Raw genomic sequence first — 13,478 nt, 5'->3', positions numbered from 1 at the left:
ATGTCATGTTTGTGTGCTCACATATCCCTAGCCTTGCCTATATAAGCAAGCTCATCTACATTGTTTGTACGGGCAATCAATCTATATCTTGTAATGATCCAGTTGATCATATTTTGCATCTTGATAAAATACAGTTTATTTCTATCATCTATTTTGTTCTCTCTCATTTGTGCTTTCCATTGCTTCTTGATCTTGGAAAAATCTCACATGGTATCAGAGTTGGTCCATGTCTCACATGGTATCAGAGCCGGTGCATGTCTCACATGAACCTCTTTCCTCAAGAAAAGCTTTTGAGTTTTAATTTTAGAGAAAATGATTAATTCAATTTAATTGTTTTTCTGAAATTTCTCTTGTTATCTCAATTTTAGAAAAAGAAATATCTTAAGTTTGATTTCTTCTCTCAATTTAATTATTTTCTTTTGTTTTCAATTTAACTCTTTCTTTTGCAAACTAATTCCTTTTTTTGTGATTAATCTCTTTTTGTAAATTAATTCTTTTTATTCTTTAAATTAATTTATTTGTTTGTGATTTAAATGGCAAAATGATTTATTAATTAAATATGCTAGGATATTTAATTAAATAAATAGGATAATTGATCAAAATGATTTACTTGGAATGATTAATTAATTAAATGAATAGAGTGATTTATTTGCCATGTAACCTTAATGATTGAAGAATTAATTAATTTGGTGTTCAAGGTTGATTTAATTGTCTTTGGTTAAGACCTTGGTGATGTTGTTGAGATTAAGGGTCCATGGTTTAGGTGACCATTTTTAGGGTATTACAGCAAGTGCCTTTTTTCATTATTTTTAGTATTGGAGTCATGTCATGTTTATCCATTTGCATTGTTTCTTTCTCCAACATCTATATAAGTAGATGAACCTTTTTGTAGTCTGTGCCCAATTATTTAATAGAATATTACATTATTGCGTTCTTTTAATTTTTGCATTACTTATTATGACTTTTTATTATGTTTCAAATGCTTATACATGTTTATGATATCATTCTAACACATTTATCATATTACATGCTCATTCATATGATTTTTATGTTTACATCTTATATTCCTTACATATTATATTATTGTGATCTTTACATGATTTTTAATGGTTATCATGCCCATGTCTTATGATATCATGTTTATTCTTACACATTTTTCTTATGATTGCATGGCTTCCATGTTGAAATCATTAACATGCTTAATCTTAACAGTCTACATTATGATCTTTATCATACTTCATCTTACTTATGCTTACATGTTTCTTATCTAACATCAATGATCATCTTGTTACTTGCTTTCATTGGGGGCACCTTGCTCTCTTTCATTATATATGCTTCCATGATCACATATTACCTATGTTTTTACGTGTTTCCTATATAATGATATTTGTTTACTACGCTTACATGTTTTATCATGATCATATATTTTTATCCTATCTTCCAATTTCTTGCATCATTTGTATGCAACCAAGTGAAGGGGGTACATATATGTACTAATTCATTTGTGTTATATCTTTTATAGTGACTATATCATAATTATTCCAAACCTTTTTCATTGTTAGAATCTTCCACTTGATCAAATTCCTATAAAGACTCATCAAAGCCCTACCACTTTCTTCTTTAAATAACATATCTTATTTTTCCCCCTTCCACTATTTTGAAATGTAGTTTTCAACCTAGTTGTAGTTGGTGCTTATCTATATTAAACAAATATGCTATTCATTAAATGTTTATTATTGGCAAGCAAAAAAATACAATTATTGCAATTGTAGCATGTGTATCCTTTGAGTGAAACATCTACTTTATATCTTAACTACTTGTTTTACTTTGACATGCATCCTCACGGTAGTTCATATGCACATCAAATTAAAAGAAATATGTAATGTTTAAAATTGCATACCCATGCCCATTTCCTTATGTTTTAGGCCCACTTTGATTAAAATGTCCTTTATATAATAAAATGTTTACATGTGACACATTCTTGCATGAAATTCAGCTTGACTTTATTATATCTTGTCCCCTTCACTCATCCCCAAAAAACAAAGTCAATCCCTAGATCTCCCCTATGCCACCCTGAATCATACTCATGGGTGCAAAATTGACTTTTAATATTCAAATTCCAAATTTAAAACCTGGTCCACCTTTTCACTAGTTGCAAGATGATGTAGCACATATTTGAGTGGACTTGTGTGTTATGTTGTTGTATTTAATAACATTCATCATTCATTTTGAAAAAAAAAATCAAAGATTATGGAAAAGCATTATCATTGAGCATTCCTGATACATCCATCCATAACAACATTATTGAAGTACATCCATCCATAGCATCATCTTAAGCATCCCTACATGCTTCTATATTGTCTTCAATCATTTTTCAAAGCTGTTGAATCAGTCCACCTAAATGTTTGACCAAAGGAGGACCAATCCTTGCTTAGCGAAATCCCAAATAAACAATGTCTATAGACACCAATCCACTTCAAACACAAGCAGCTAAAGTACATCTGCAATAATTGTCAATCTGTGCAAATTCACTTCTGCAAGACAGTTTATAAATTCTGAAAGCTCTATATTTCTGCACATTAGCAAACCAATTCCTGACATCTTCAACAGTATATTCCTCCTTCCAGAATCAAGCTAAATTTGAACTTTGTAAATTTCTTTCTACATTTATTACCCAGTCCCGACTTTTAATCATAAGCTTTATTACTGTGTTAAATGATTTGATCCAAATAAATTGTAGGAAAGCATTTATTTTCGCAGCAACAATTTTGTTAGGAAAATAAAGTATTTCTAACACCCATGTTGATATGCCAGCAATGGGGAGCAAGGCTGAGATGTCTTAGGATGCGAAAGCATGTTTAACATTCTCTCACATGAACAAAAGAATGCTACAACTAAACACACAGTAGGAAGGAACAAACACAATGCACTCGTGTATTTCAATTACTGAAATGCTCACTCGTTTGCCTTGTTTTATCAATCCAATTGAAAGTTAATTTACAAAAGCGAATAAAGTAGCAGACATTTGACATTTTCCGACAAGAAGTTGCTAAGAATTCTATGCAGTGATTGACAGCGAAATCCATGGGACTAATTGGATTAATTATTCATAAATTGATGATGATTGTCTTCATTAAACAAAAATAACATTTAAAAGCAATCTTAAAATTGATATCCCAAGCACTGGCCACTGCTACTGCATCACTATTCTGGATAAGACATGAGAAGTGGACAAAATGTGTAACCGATCATCGAAACAATTATTGAGATTTACAATAATCACCCAGGACTCGCAAATTTGAAAATTTATTTCTGACGCTTGTATATCTTCCCCAGGAAGGACTTCAACACAAGCTGCCAAACAAAAGGTCATTAGAGATACATATAACATGATCAAAAGCCAATTTATAATATAAAAAATACTGGAATATAGAAAGCGTAGTTGGTACTGAATTCATTATCCAAACATCAGATGTACCTGAACTGACTCCTTTTGAGATTCAATGGAAGAAATTAGGTTCTTGTGACTGGTATTCTCATACTCTAGAAAAACGTCCTGCATCAAACAAAGCGAGTGTTAATATCTCATTAGTGGTTTAGTTTTATTTAGATTAATTTTTTATTAGTTTATTTTATTAGGTTTTTCTGTTCCGGCAGTTTTGTATAACAGTTTACAACAGTTTGTGCCTCCTCTTTATATCTGCTTGTTTATTTTATTTTGAACACAGTTTTTATGGGAATACAAATTATATTCAGATTGCCATTCTTTCCATTTTTTTTCTATCTGCTAACAGAGATTCCAGATTGTTATTTTCTGCCTCGCCTATCAGTGGTATCAGAGCTTTGGAGTTTGGAGTATATTTTTATGTGAAGCATCTGAAGATTGCAGCTTTCTACATAATCAAAATACAGAAACAAAAATTGATTCAGGTGAAATCAATTTATTTATTTTTACAAGAATTTTATATCTTGTTATATTTGGTAAAGTTTGGCAAGAGATTTTGAGCAATCCTATTAATTTGCAAACTGTGCAAATTCTATATACATTTATTTTCAATTTACAATGCAGTCTATTGTTTCATTAATTGGGGAAATATTAACCGGAAAAGATACTTGGTTGGAATGGCATAGAAAAGTGGAAAATACATTAATTTTTAATGATTTGTGGTATAAAATATGTGATGGAGATACCCAACCTACAGAACCAACAGATGTTAAAGAAAAAGAAATTTGGAATTATAAAAATTCAAAAGCCTTGGCTTTGATAAGAGCTTCAGTTAATGGAGATGTATATCGTCATATACAAGGATGCAAATTTGCTTGGGAAGCCCTTGACAAGTTAAAAAATTTATTTGATTCTCATTCAGAATTAGAATTTATTCAGTTACAATTAAAATTGTTCAATCTTGAATTAAAAAATGGTGATGTTATGAGTTTGGCTTCTGAAATTAGAGCCATAAAACAAGATGTTAATGCTGCTGGTGGGAAAGTTGATATTTATCTCACTGCTTTTATTAAGGCGCTCATTCCAACACATTCTACTTATCTAGAGTCCCTTCAAGCAAGTAACCAATTGAAAACCATTACTTTTGATTTATTGGTTGAAAAGTTGGTTGAACGTGAAAAAGCTTTTGGAAGAAAAATAGATAATACTAATGAAAATGTTTGTTTTGCTCACCAAGAAAAACCTCTAAATAAGAGCTCTTCAAGAGGAGGTTATAATGATAGAGGCAAAGGTAGAGGTCAATGGAGGAAAAATGATAATCAAAATGATAGGCAACATTTATATTGTTAAAGATGTGGTAGAAAAGGAAGTCATGAAGCACATGAATGCAAGTTGTCATGGGATAAGATAGAAAGTTTTAAAGAAAATACTTTTAAGTAAAAAGATAAAACAAAAGTTTATAATGATGATAAACATTCAGATGATAAAATTCCAGGAGCAGCCCAATTTGCTTTCTGTTTCTGACTTTGAATATAATTCCTCATGGTATGATTCTTGGATCTTAAATACTAGAGCCACACAACATATGACATTCCGACGTGATTACTTTGAGGAATTTCATGAAGGTGCATGTGGTCCAATTTATTTAGCTGATAAATCAAGTCTCGAACCTATTGGAAAAGGAACTATTCGATTTAAGTTGCCTAATCTTCCAGACTTTGTGCTTCATGATGTATTGTTTATTCCTCAATTGCAACGTAATTTGTTATCATTAGTATTGATTTGACAAGGCTACTCTATTCTGTTAAAAGATGGGCAAGTTGTTGTTAGAAAACAATCAAATAATCAAGTTGTATTCATTGGATGTGAGGATGGGAGATTATTAAAACTAAATGGCACTTCTTCTTTTTCTAAAAATTTTGCATATCTTACTGACGAAGGTAGTCTATCTCATGTTCTTTTATGGCATGCAAGACTTGGGCATATTGGTTATGATAACATTCACATCCTGCAAAAGAATGGTGTTGATGGCTTACCTATTTTGCCTAAAACAATTGAAAAATGTGAAGCATGTATTCTTGCCAAGCAACATAGAAATTCTTTTCCTCGCTCCACTTGGAGAGCACAAAGAAAATTGCAGCTTATTCATTCTGATTTATGTGGGCCTTACCAGTAAATTCTGTGGGAGGATCTGAGTATTTCATGTTGTTTATTGATGATTACAGTCGCATGACTTGGATTTATTTCTTGTAGCAAAAATCAGAAGCTTTTGAAATTTTTAAAAGGTTTCGTGTTATGATTGAAAAACAAGCTCAATCTCAAATTGGTACTCTTCGAACAGATAATGGTGGAGAATTTACTTCTCTAGTTTTTGAGGATTATCTACATCAAAATGAGATCCAACATCATCTTACTGTTCCAGGTACTCCTCAACAAAATGGTGTTGTTGAACGAATGAATAGAACTATCATGAATATGGTTCGTGCAATGTTATATTTTAAAGGAATCAAATTACATTTTTGGGCCGAAGCAGCAAGAAGTGCAGTTTATCTTCGTAATAGATCTCCATCATCTACATTACACCAATATATTCCATATGAAGTGTGGTTTGGATATCCTCCTTCTATTCGATATCTTCGCATTTTTGGTTCCACTTGCTATGCTTTAATTCCCAAGGACAAAAGAAGTAAGTTGCAACATCACAGTATTAAGTGTATTTTTCTTGGTTATTCAGAATCTTCCAAAGCATATAGGTTGTATGATGAAGTCAACAAAACTTTCTTTATTACATGTGATGTTGTATTTGTTGAAACCTCCAACATTGCTGAAAATATTGAATGTAAAGACTAGAATTGGACAATGGTGAGACTCCAGAAAACACAATCAAGATACGATAAAGGTCGCCTACACAAAATAAGTGCCAAAAAAACAGTCAAGTATAATATCAGCCAACAACTCCCCGCCAACAGGCCGTCTTAAACTCAACTTTGATGGAGAATCCAGAGGTAATCCTGAACCGTTGGGTGCCGGATTCGTGATTAGAAATGATAGAGGAGAATTGGTGTGGGGAGGCTTAGTCAAACTCCCGAACGGCACTAATAACGACATAGAGTATGCGGCTCTGCTTGGCGGCCTGAAGCTATGTGCAGAAAAGAACCTTAAATCAAAAGATATCGAAGGTGATTCTCTCAATGTCACCCGGGCGGTCATCTCCAATTCTGCTCCCAGTTGGAAATCGGAAATGTGGCTCGGGGGAATTCGTGAGCAGCTAATTAATATGGATGTTTCTATAAGGCACGTGTATCGGGAGGCCAATAGAGATGCAGATCTTTCAAATTGTGCCATTGATCATGAGGATTCGGTGGTCATTTCAAATATGGCCGAGAGATGGGAGGGCTTGTCCTCGATAGCAATCGATTCAGGACCATGTGAACTCCCTGTCCAACAAGTATGAGTTCACAGGGACAGATGGCAGGCAAAGGACTTGTTGCAGTTTGGGTTTCCTGCGAAGGAGGATTTGGTAATCTTTTCAATGGGATAGATATCTGCCTGTCCTAGATTTGGTGCGCTTGTAATTATCCATTCTATGGCTATTTAAGCATACCCGATAAACCATTAGCAGAAACAGAGGACAATGGCGGGGTTTGCAGGTTTGGCGTAGTTCATCTCTATTCCTCAATGTGGGTGTGACTGTGATTCGGGCTCTGTAGCAGAGCAACTGAGAGCAATCTTCGTGCTGAATGATGGCGTTGAAGAGGAGGGAGTTAACAAGATCATTGGGACAAAGATGCTGTAGGGGGAACACACTCACAATGGAGCTATTTTGGAGCAGTTTGCCTATGTTGTAGTACGAACCGCTGGGAGTTTCGATGCCGCGGAGAAAGCATTTAGGAGAATGGTGGTTCCTGGCCTCCAAGATGCTACAATAGAAGCTTCGAAGGATTTGGATGCTACAGCAAACACTGGTTTGATTGCAGATGCCTTCCCTGTGGTAGATTTTACTGGACGATAGTAATAAGGTTGATACTATCAAAACCCTCAGAGAAGGAATTTGCAGCAATAACCTTGAGGCTTATGACTACATGATGTCTGTAAACGGGAGCCTGTTCCCGTCTGAACAGATTGAGGGAGCACAAGAGGTGTCGGAGGCCATCCAAACTCTGTTGTTCTCTCTCTGTGGCTGAATTGTAACCCTTTCTTTGGAATGAATAGAATGGCAGCTACCCCTAGGTAGCAAGTTTGCTTAAAAAAAAAAATATCAGCCAACAAAATAAGTATGAACTAGAAGACAAACAAAAATTCCTCAAGCATCCTCATCTAGTCATTCAGTATCAATTTTCCATGCCTCTTTCATGCTATGGGGTTCTTTCTTGTATGTTCTGGCTCGCCTTTGCATATAGAGCATGTTTTGACTATCAACATCAACCCAAGTAAGGGGAAGAAAAGATAATCAATGCATTGATAACTTTTTTGTATGGTGTTTTCTATAACCACACATAATTTAATTGAAACATTAGAGTAATTACTGCTAAATTTGTGCTTGTGTATGGTGTTGATGTTAAAAGTAGACCCCAAGTTGATGAACAAATCCTTTGATACCTGAAACGGTCAACAATTATGAAAATGGCACAGATATAGGCATGCATGAATCTTTTTGTTTTATCTTTCTTTAGTCCTTACAGGCTTGCTATTTGGACATAGCATTTCTCTTGTTAATTGTATTGTATCAGTGCACCATGATAGAAGGCAAGCCTAGAGCTGAGCACTAAGCTCTCGATTGCCAGTTGTAGAATTCATATAAGACTTCCAACTTTTTTTATTGGTATTTGTCAGCAATGATAAGGAGATTAGAGGGTCAAATGGAATACATGCAAATGCTGATTCATCAATTGTTCTATACAGGAAGAATTGGTATGGAAAATAAATGATGAGAGCATCAACTCTCACTATGATATGTGCCAAATAGATTTTTTCTGCTACTTAATACATCAAACTTAATTACTGTACCCTGAAGATTTTGAGACTCGTGAATTCATTCTTGGATATGTTTGTGACCCCGGTGACTCTCAGATACCACTACAGTGTAATCATTAAACCCCTACCATCCTTGCACTCTTTTCCTCATACTCTACATGGTTGATAGAAGAGGCATCTTTTCATTTTATTATTGTTCATCCTTTTCCCTTACATGCTATCCTGTTTTTAAAAATCAACTTCAAACATGATTTACATGTCCCCTCAGATAAGCGGAAGTTAATTTTAAGAGTTCGAATTCTGAAATCTGTATAATGAACTCAATCTACATGTCCCTTGATATAATCTGTTAGACAGTAATCAGTTCTACTATAAACTATGCAATTTGATACTGGAAACTTGGAAAGCAAAAATTCACTTTTAATATCTCATAACTCCAGACAGAAAAGAAAAGAATAAGCAGACCTCAATTCCAAGTTCTCTATATAGATCCTTAACTTCTGCAACACAAGATGGATCTGCCTTTCCATAATTAGCCTACAAAAGAACATAATCACTGTTAGTCAACAAGCAGCTAGTGCAAAATTACACAGATTGTCACATGAAAATTGCCTCATCTGCATACATGTAGTCTTTGAATTTGACTCTCATTTGCCCGCTCAAGAGCTTGCACTACAAGCCAGGAGCATTTAAAGTCTTCAATGTCGGTTCCAATCTGCATAGACCAACTCCAAACTAGAATAGTAAGTTCGTGAATTAACATTGAAATTCTCAACATATTATTACAGTCAAAATTTATTCAGATAGGTATTCTAGATTGTTGCCAATTACATCAAGAGAAGACCATACAAGAAAATAACAATACAAGATCATGTGTTAAGATTCAATCTCAGTAATAATGAAACCCATTTAATCCTTCTACAAACAATTTAAATATTAAGAGATAGTATGTACAAGCTTTTTTGATCATTTTCATTACTTAGTAATTACAAACTTACAATGCTAAATATTGTGCATATCTGAAAATATAAAAAAGGAATTAGATTGTTTCATAAAGAAAAAAATTATGGTACAGTTTTTGTTACTATTATCAAGTACAACATTGCAATGCTAAGTATGACAGATCTAAACTCTGAGATTCAATTTCATTTATGTTTAAACCCTTCATCACATCTCCAACACTTTATGAAACAGACAATAGACTCGTCTTTAAATTTCAGGTAGCTGAATTCACTTTGAGCGGATTATTAAGTTTTGATCATAATTAAAAAGTAAAACTAGCTTATCAACAAAGTTATCTGTTGAATGACTACACAATTCAGACCTTCCTTTTATTAGGAGATCAAGTATGAATTGCATCTTATAATGAACATAAGAGAATTGTTCTTAAGGAAAAATAGAGTAAGGTTCAAAACTTGAAAAAAAAATTATTTGAACAAAGGAATTGACAAGGCCACTAATAAGCATATGCAAAGTGTGACAAGGCTGTATGTTACCAAAAATTGCAATGGTGAAGACTCAATTGAGTAGCATCTTCATCAAGTACCCCTTGCTGGGAAGTGATGATTCTCTAGTAGTTCGAGTTCAACTTCAGAGGACCTACTCCTTGGTTCAAGATGTTGCTTGGTCGTGCTTGTATTCCACATTATCGTGATCCAAAACTTGCAGTTGTGAAGACTTAGAGGGGTAGCATCTTCATCAAAAACCCATTGCTGGGAAGTGATGTTTTTCTATTACTTCAGAGATCAACTATAGAAGATTTAGCTGGACATGTAGCCTAGCATTCATTGCATACAATCCACCTTAGTGTGATCTACAATCGTTGTATTGGGCCCACTTGGGTAGGTTCTCCTTACACTTCAGGAGTCATGTTCATATGCTAAAGCCTCTCTCTCTCTCTCACTCACACACACACACACTATTGTTATTTTTTCCAGCTCTAGCTAATTCAAAAGTTTGGAGGCAGATTTTCCAAACCTCTTCCAGCCAAAAATAGACCAATTTATGAGGAAGTTGTGGTTCAATTTTCAAGGTATAGCAATTCAAAATTTACAAGTAATTCAAAAAAGCCCAAATTCTTAGAATTATAGGTGAAATCTGCAAAACCACTTGCATTTTTGAAAAACTTAGAAAAAATCATCATGGGATGTAATTTTGAACCTTTTCATTTTTTTTCAAATCTTACCCTTCAAAACCTCAACTGAAATCTTCAGCCTTTCCTCAACAAACTTTAAAACAAGTAATATTTTGTACAATATTCCATGGTGGAGTGGCATCAATGATTTTAGGCTGCGACAAAGGGAGTACCATGGTCAACACAACTTGTTGAAGCCACAAAATGTAGGTATAAACAACAATAGAGTCATCATAGGAGCATCGATGGAGTAGATACTAGGGACTATATGTGGCGAAGTCACTAGAGTGGCATTGTGAGCAACACAAGCAAAAGAAAATGATTATGTAGGGGCATTATAGAAGTGAAGCCCGTGATGGCGTGCAAGGGTGCATGTGTAGGTGACATGACAGGCACCACCCAAGGCCCTAAGACAGCCTCTATTGTCTTAATTCTTGAACTGAAACTCTCCCCCTCCATTTGATCAAGATCCTCTATAAACACTACATGAAATGTGTAGAAGGGTTATGTGGCAACTTTCTATTTGCTTAGAATTTTATCCGATCACAAGTCGGCATGTTTTAGGTGGTAATTGGCTTGGAAAAACCATTTATACTAATCAGCACACAATTAGCAGAATATACCTGGTATACTTCTGGCTGTGAGCATAAGTGGAGCCTACTTGAGAGCATTCACGCCGATAAGAGAAAGGGTTGACCTAGGAGTGACTCAATTACTACTGTCTTTACCCAATAAAACCTCCTCCTTCAAACCAAAAAGGTGAAGGATTCTCCTCAAGATGCCACTAATTTGGATGACATCAATCCATATGCACATTGCATTGTCAAAGATACATATGCAGTGTTCACTGAGGAAGATCTCATTGAATTGGAAAAAAGAGCAGCAAAGACATTGGAGGAAGACATGCTTGATGAATTAGCCACTCGTGATGATTCTGATTTACCATCTAGTTCGAGGCTAGATAGTAGTAGTACCAAGAATGGGAAGAGGAAACACTAAATTGATCATCATTAATGGTTGTATTTTGAATATTAGAATTTTGAGCATGTTCAAGAATCGCCTATATTATGACATGTAATCTCTAAATTGGGAAAAGATGATAATCAAAACACACTTACATGTTCTCTAAATTCATTCTTTGTGTGTCTCGTGCATTATTTAAGGTTTTTGTGTAATTATGTAATTTTTTTTACTGCTTTGCTAAGTTTTTGTCAAGTTTTTGCCAGGTCTAAGTTTTGAAATCATGCATAATATTAATGGACTTCTCATGTTGTATATTTCCAATCATAAATTACATTTAGGGGCTAGTTGAGATCTGATCCTAGAAAAACCTGCCAACACTTATTGCAAGAATTGTCAATGATCACTAGGATGTAATCTTTGCATTTGATATCCATTTTGAGCAGACTAATAGTCATTTAATAGGTTTCTAGGCCTTCCATATCGATTGGTAAAGTTACTAGGAGCCCAAAATTAGAAATTAAGGTTTCAAATTTGGACATCCCAATGAGCTAAGAGAATTTAAACACACATACCTTTCAAATAGATCATCCATTTTGGACAAATAAATAGTTAATTTCTAGATATTTGTGCAATACCAGAATCATTGGTAAGATTTTTTTAAGTCTTGAATAAATAAATATTAAGTTTTCTGAAAATCAATTTGGAAATGTGAGCAAAGAATGCAATCCCATATTTTGCATACACACATCTTAACAAATGCTTGAATGTGAATGTTTTAGAAAAATAATTCTAGTTTGTATTTTACCTTGTATCTTTTTATTGAGTTTTTAACCAGTACCACAGGGGGAGGGTAATATAAAATTGAAATTTATCACTAATCGGATTTTGATCCCTCTATATTTTTTCTCTTATCCACTTAAAACTTTTAAATTTTTGTTTGAGAGATAGCATGTTCATTCATCTCCTTAGGGTGGTTGTTCATTGGGAAGACATGGTCTGAATCTCCATATTGATGGCAGATCATTTGAATGGGATTTTCTCATGATACACCAATTGTTCCCACACAATTTTTCCAGATTCAAGGAATAGTTTTGCAAGATGCACATTAACAGAAACTCTAGTATAATTTATAACTTCCAACCTTGGGATAATCTCAAAGGCTTCTAGATATTCTCAAATGAAGTTTCCATATCCCTTGAGAGAATTTACTTCCAGAATTTGCTATAGAGGAATGGGAGATGCACCTACGTTGGAGCAGTGCTTGGATGATAATCTATATGATTGAACAATGGTAATCAAGGATTCACATATAGACCAACTTCATTCATAAACCAAGGTCCTCCTTGGATTATCAATTCATTTTATTCCTTCGTGATGAATATGACCATGAAATTTCCCTTTGGAGTTAGGAGAATGTCACTCAATCCTGTGAGCTTTTGTTGCAAGAACACCCAAGAACTAAGGGTTTGGACCCAAAAATGCCCCCATAATTAAACAAATCAATGCTCATTTTTTAAGATACCAACCCTGTTGGCCATTTCATCACCTAGGAAGTGAGTTTGTTATAAGGACTCCATCTTCAAACAACACCCATTTCCTTTACTATGACGGAAAGATGATTTCACCACTCTTTCCTTCCCATGGATTAGCAGAAATTGCAACAAGTTATTCTTTAAGGGGATAGTTGTTCTTTAAAGGTTGAATTTCTTCAACTTAAAGGTCAATTTGAAGAAGCCATGGCATCCTCTTAGGGTTCCAATCAATTGTGCCGCAATGCCACAAAATGTCAAGCTCTAAAGAGAGGACAAAAAAGAGGAAGGGAAGCGGGAGATCTAAATATATATGAAAGAGATTTGCCCATGTGTATTATTTCACTTTAGTACTTTGCGATATAGATTTTCCATTTTGAGGCCATATCATGTTGCAACTCTTTGTTGAACTGTTGTGGTATATAAGATGAAA

General features: G+C 34.3%; 1 protein-coding gene across 1 annotated transcript in view; it reads right to left on the bottom strand.

Annotated features, from left to right (window-relative positions):
• Positions 1-2,909: 2,909 nt before the first annotated feature.
• Positions 2,910-13,478, bottom strand: part of LOC131077771 (farnesyl pyrophosphate synthase) — a 34,229-nt gene continuing 23,660 nt past the window's right edge. Inside the window, exons 10-13 of the mRNA XM_058015325.2 lie at positions 9,045-9,134; positions 8,885-8,956; positions 3,479-3,556; positions 2,910-3,354 (exon numbers count right to left, since the gene is read on the bottom strand). Of these exons, the coding sequence (XP_057871308.1) occupies positions 3,307-3,354; positions 3,479-3,556; positions 8,885-8,956; positions 9,045-9,134 (288 nt within the window). The 3' untranslated portion in view covers positions 2,910-3,306. The remainder of the gene's footprint in view (positions 3,355-3,478; positions 3,557-8,884; positions 8,957-9,044; positions 9,135-13,478) is intronic.

Source organism: Cryptomeria japonica, chromosome 6 (genome assembly GCF_030272615.1).
Source record: "Cryptomeria japonica chromosome 6, Sugi_1.0, whole genome shotgun sequence".
Lineage (NCBI taxonomy): Eukaryota > Viridiplantae > Streptophyta > Pinopsida > Cupressales > Cupressaceae > Cryptomeria > Cryptomeria japonica.
This window is presented reverse-complemented; position numbering and strand designations above follow the sequence as displayed.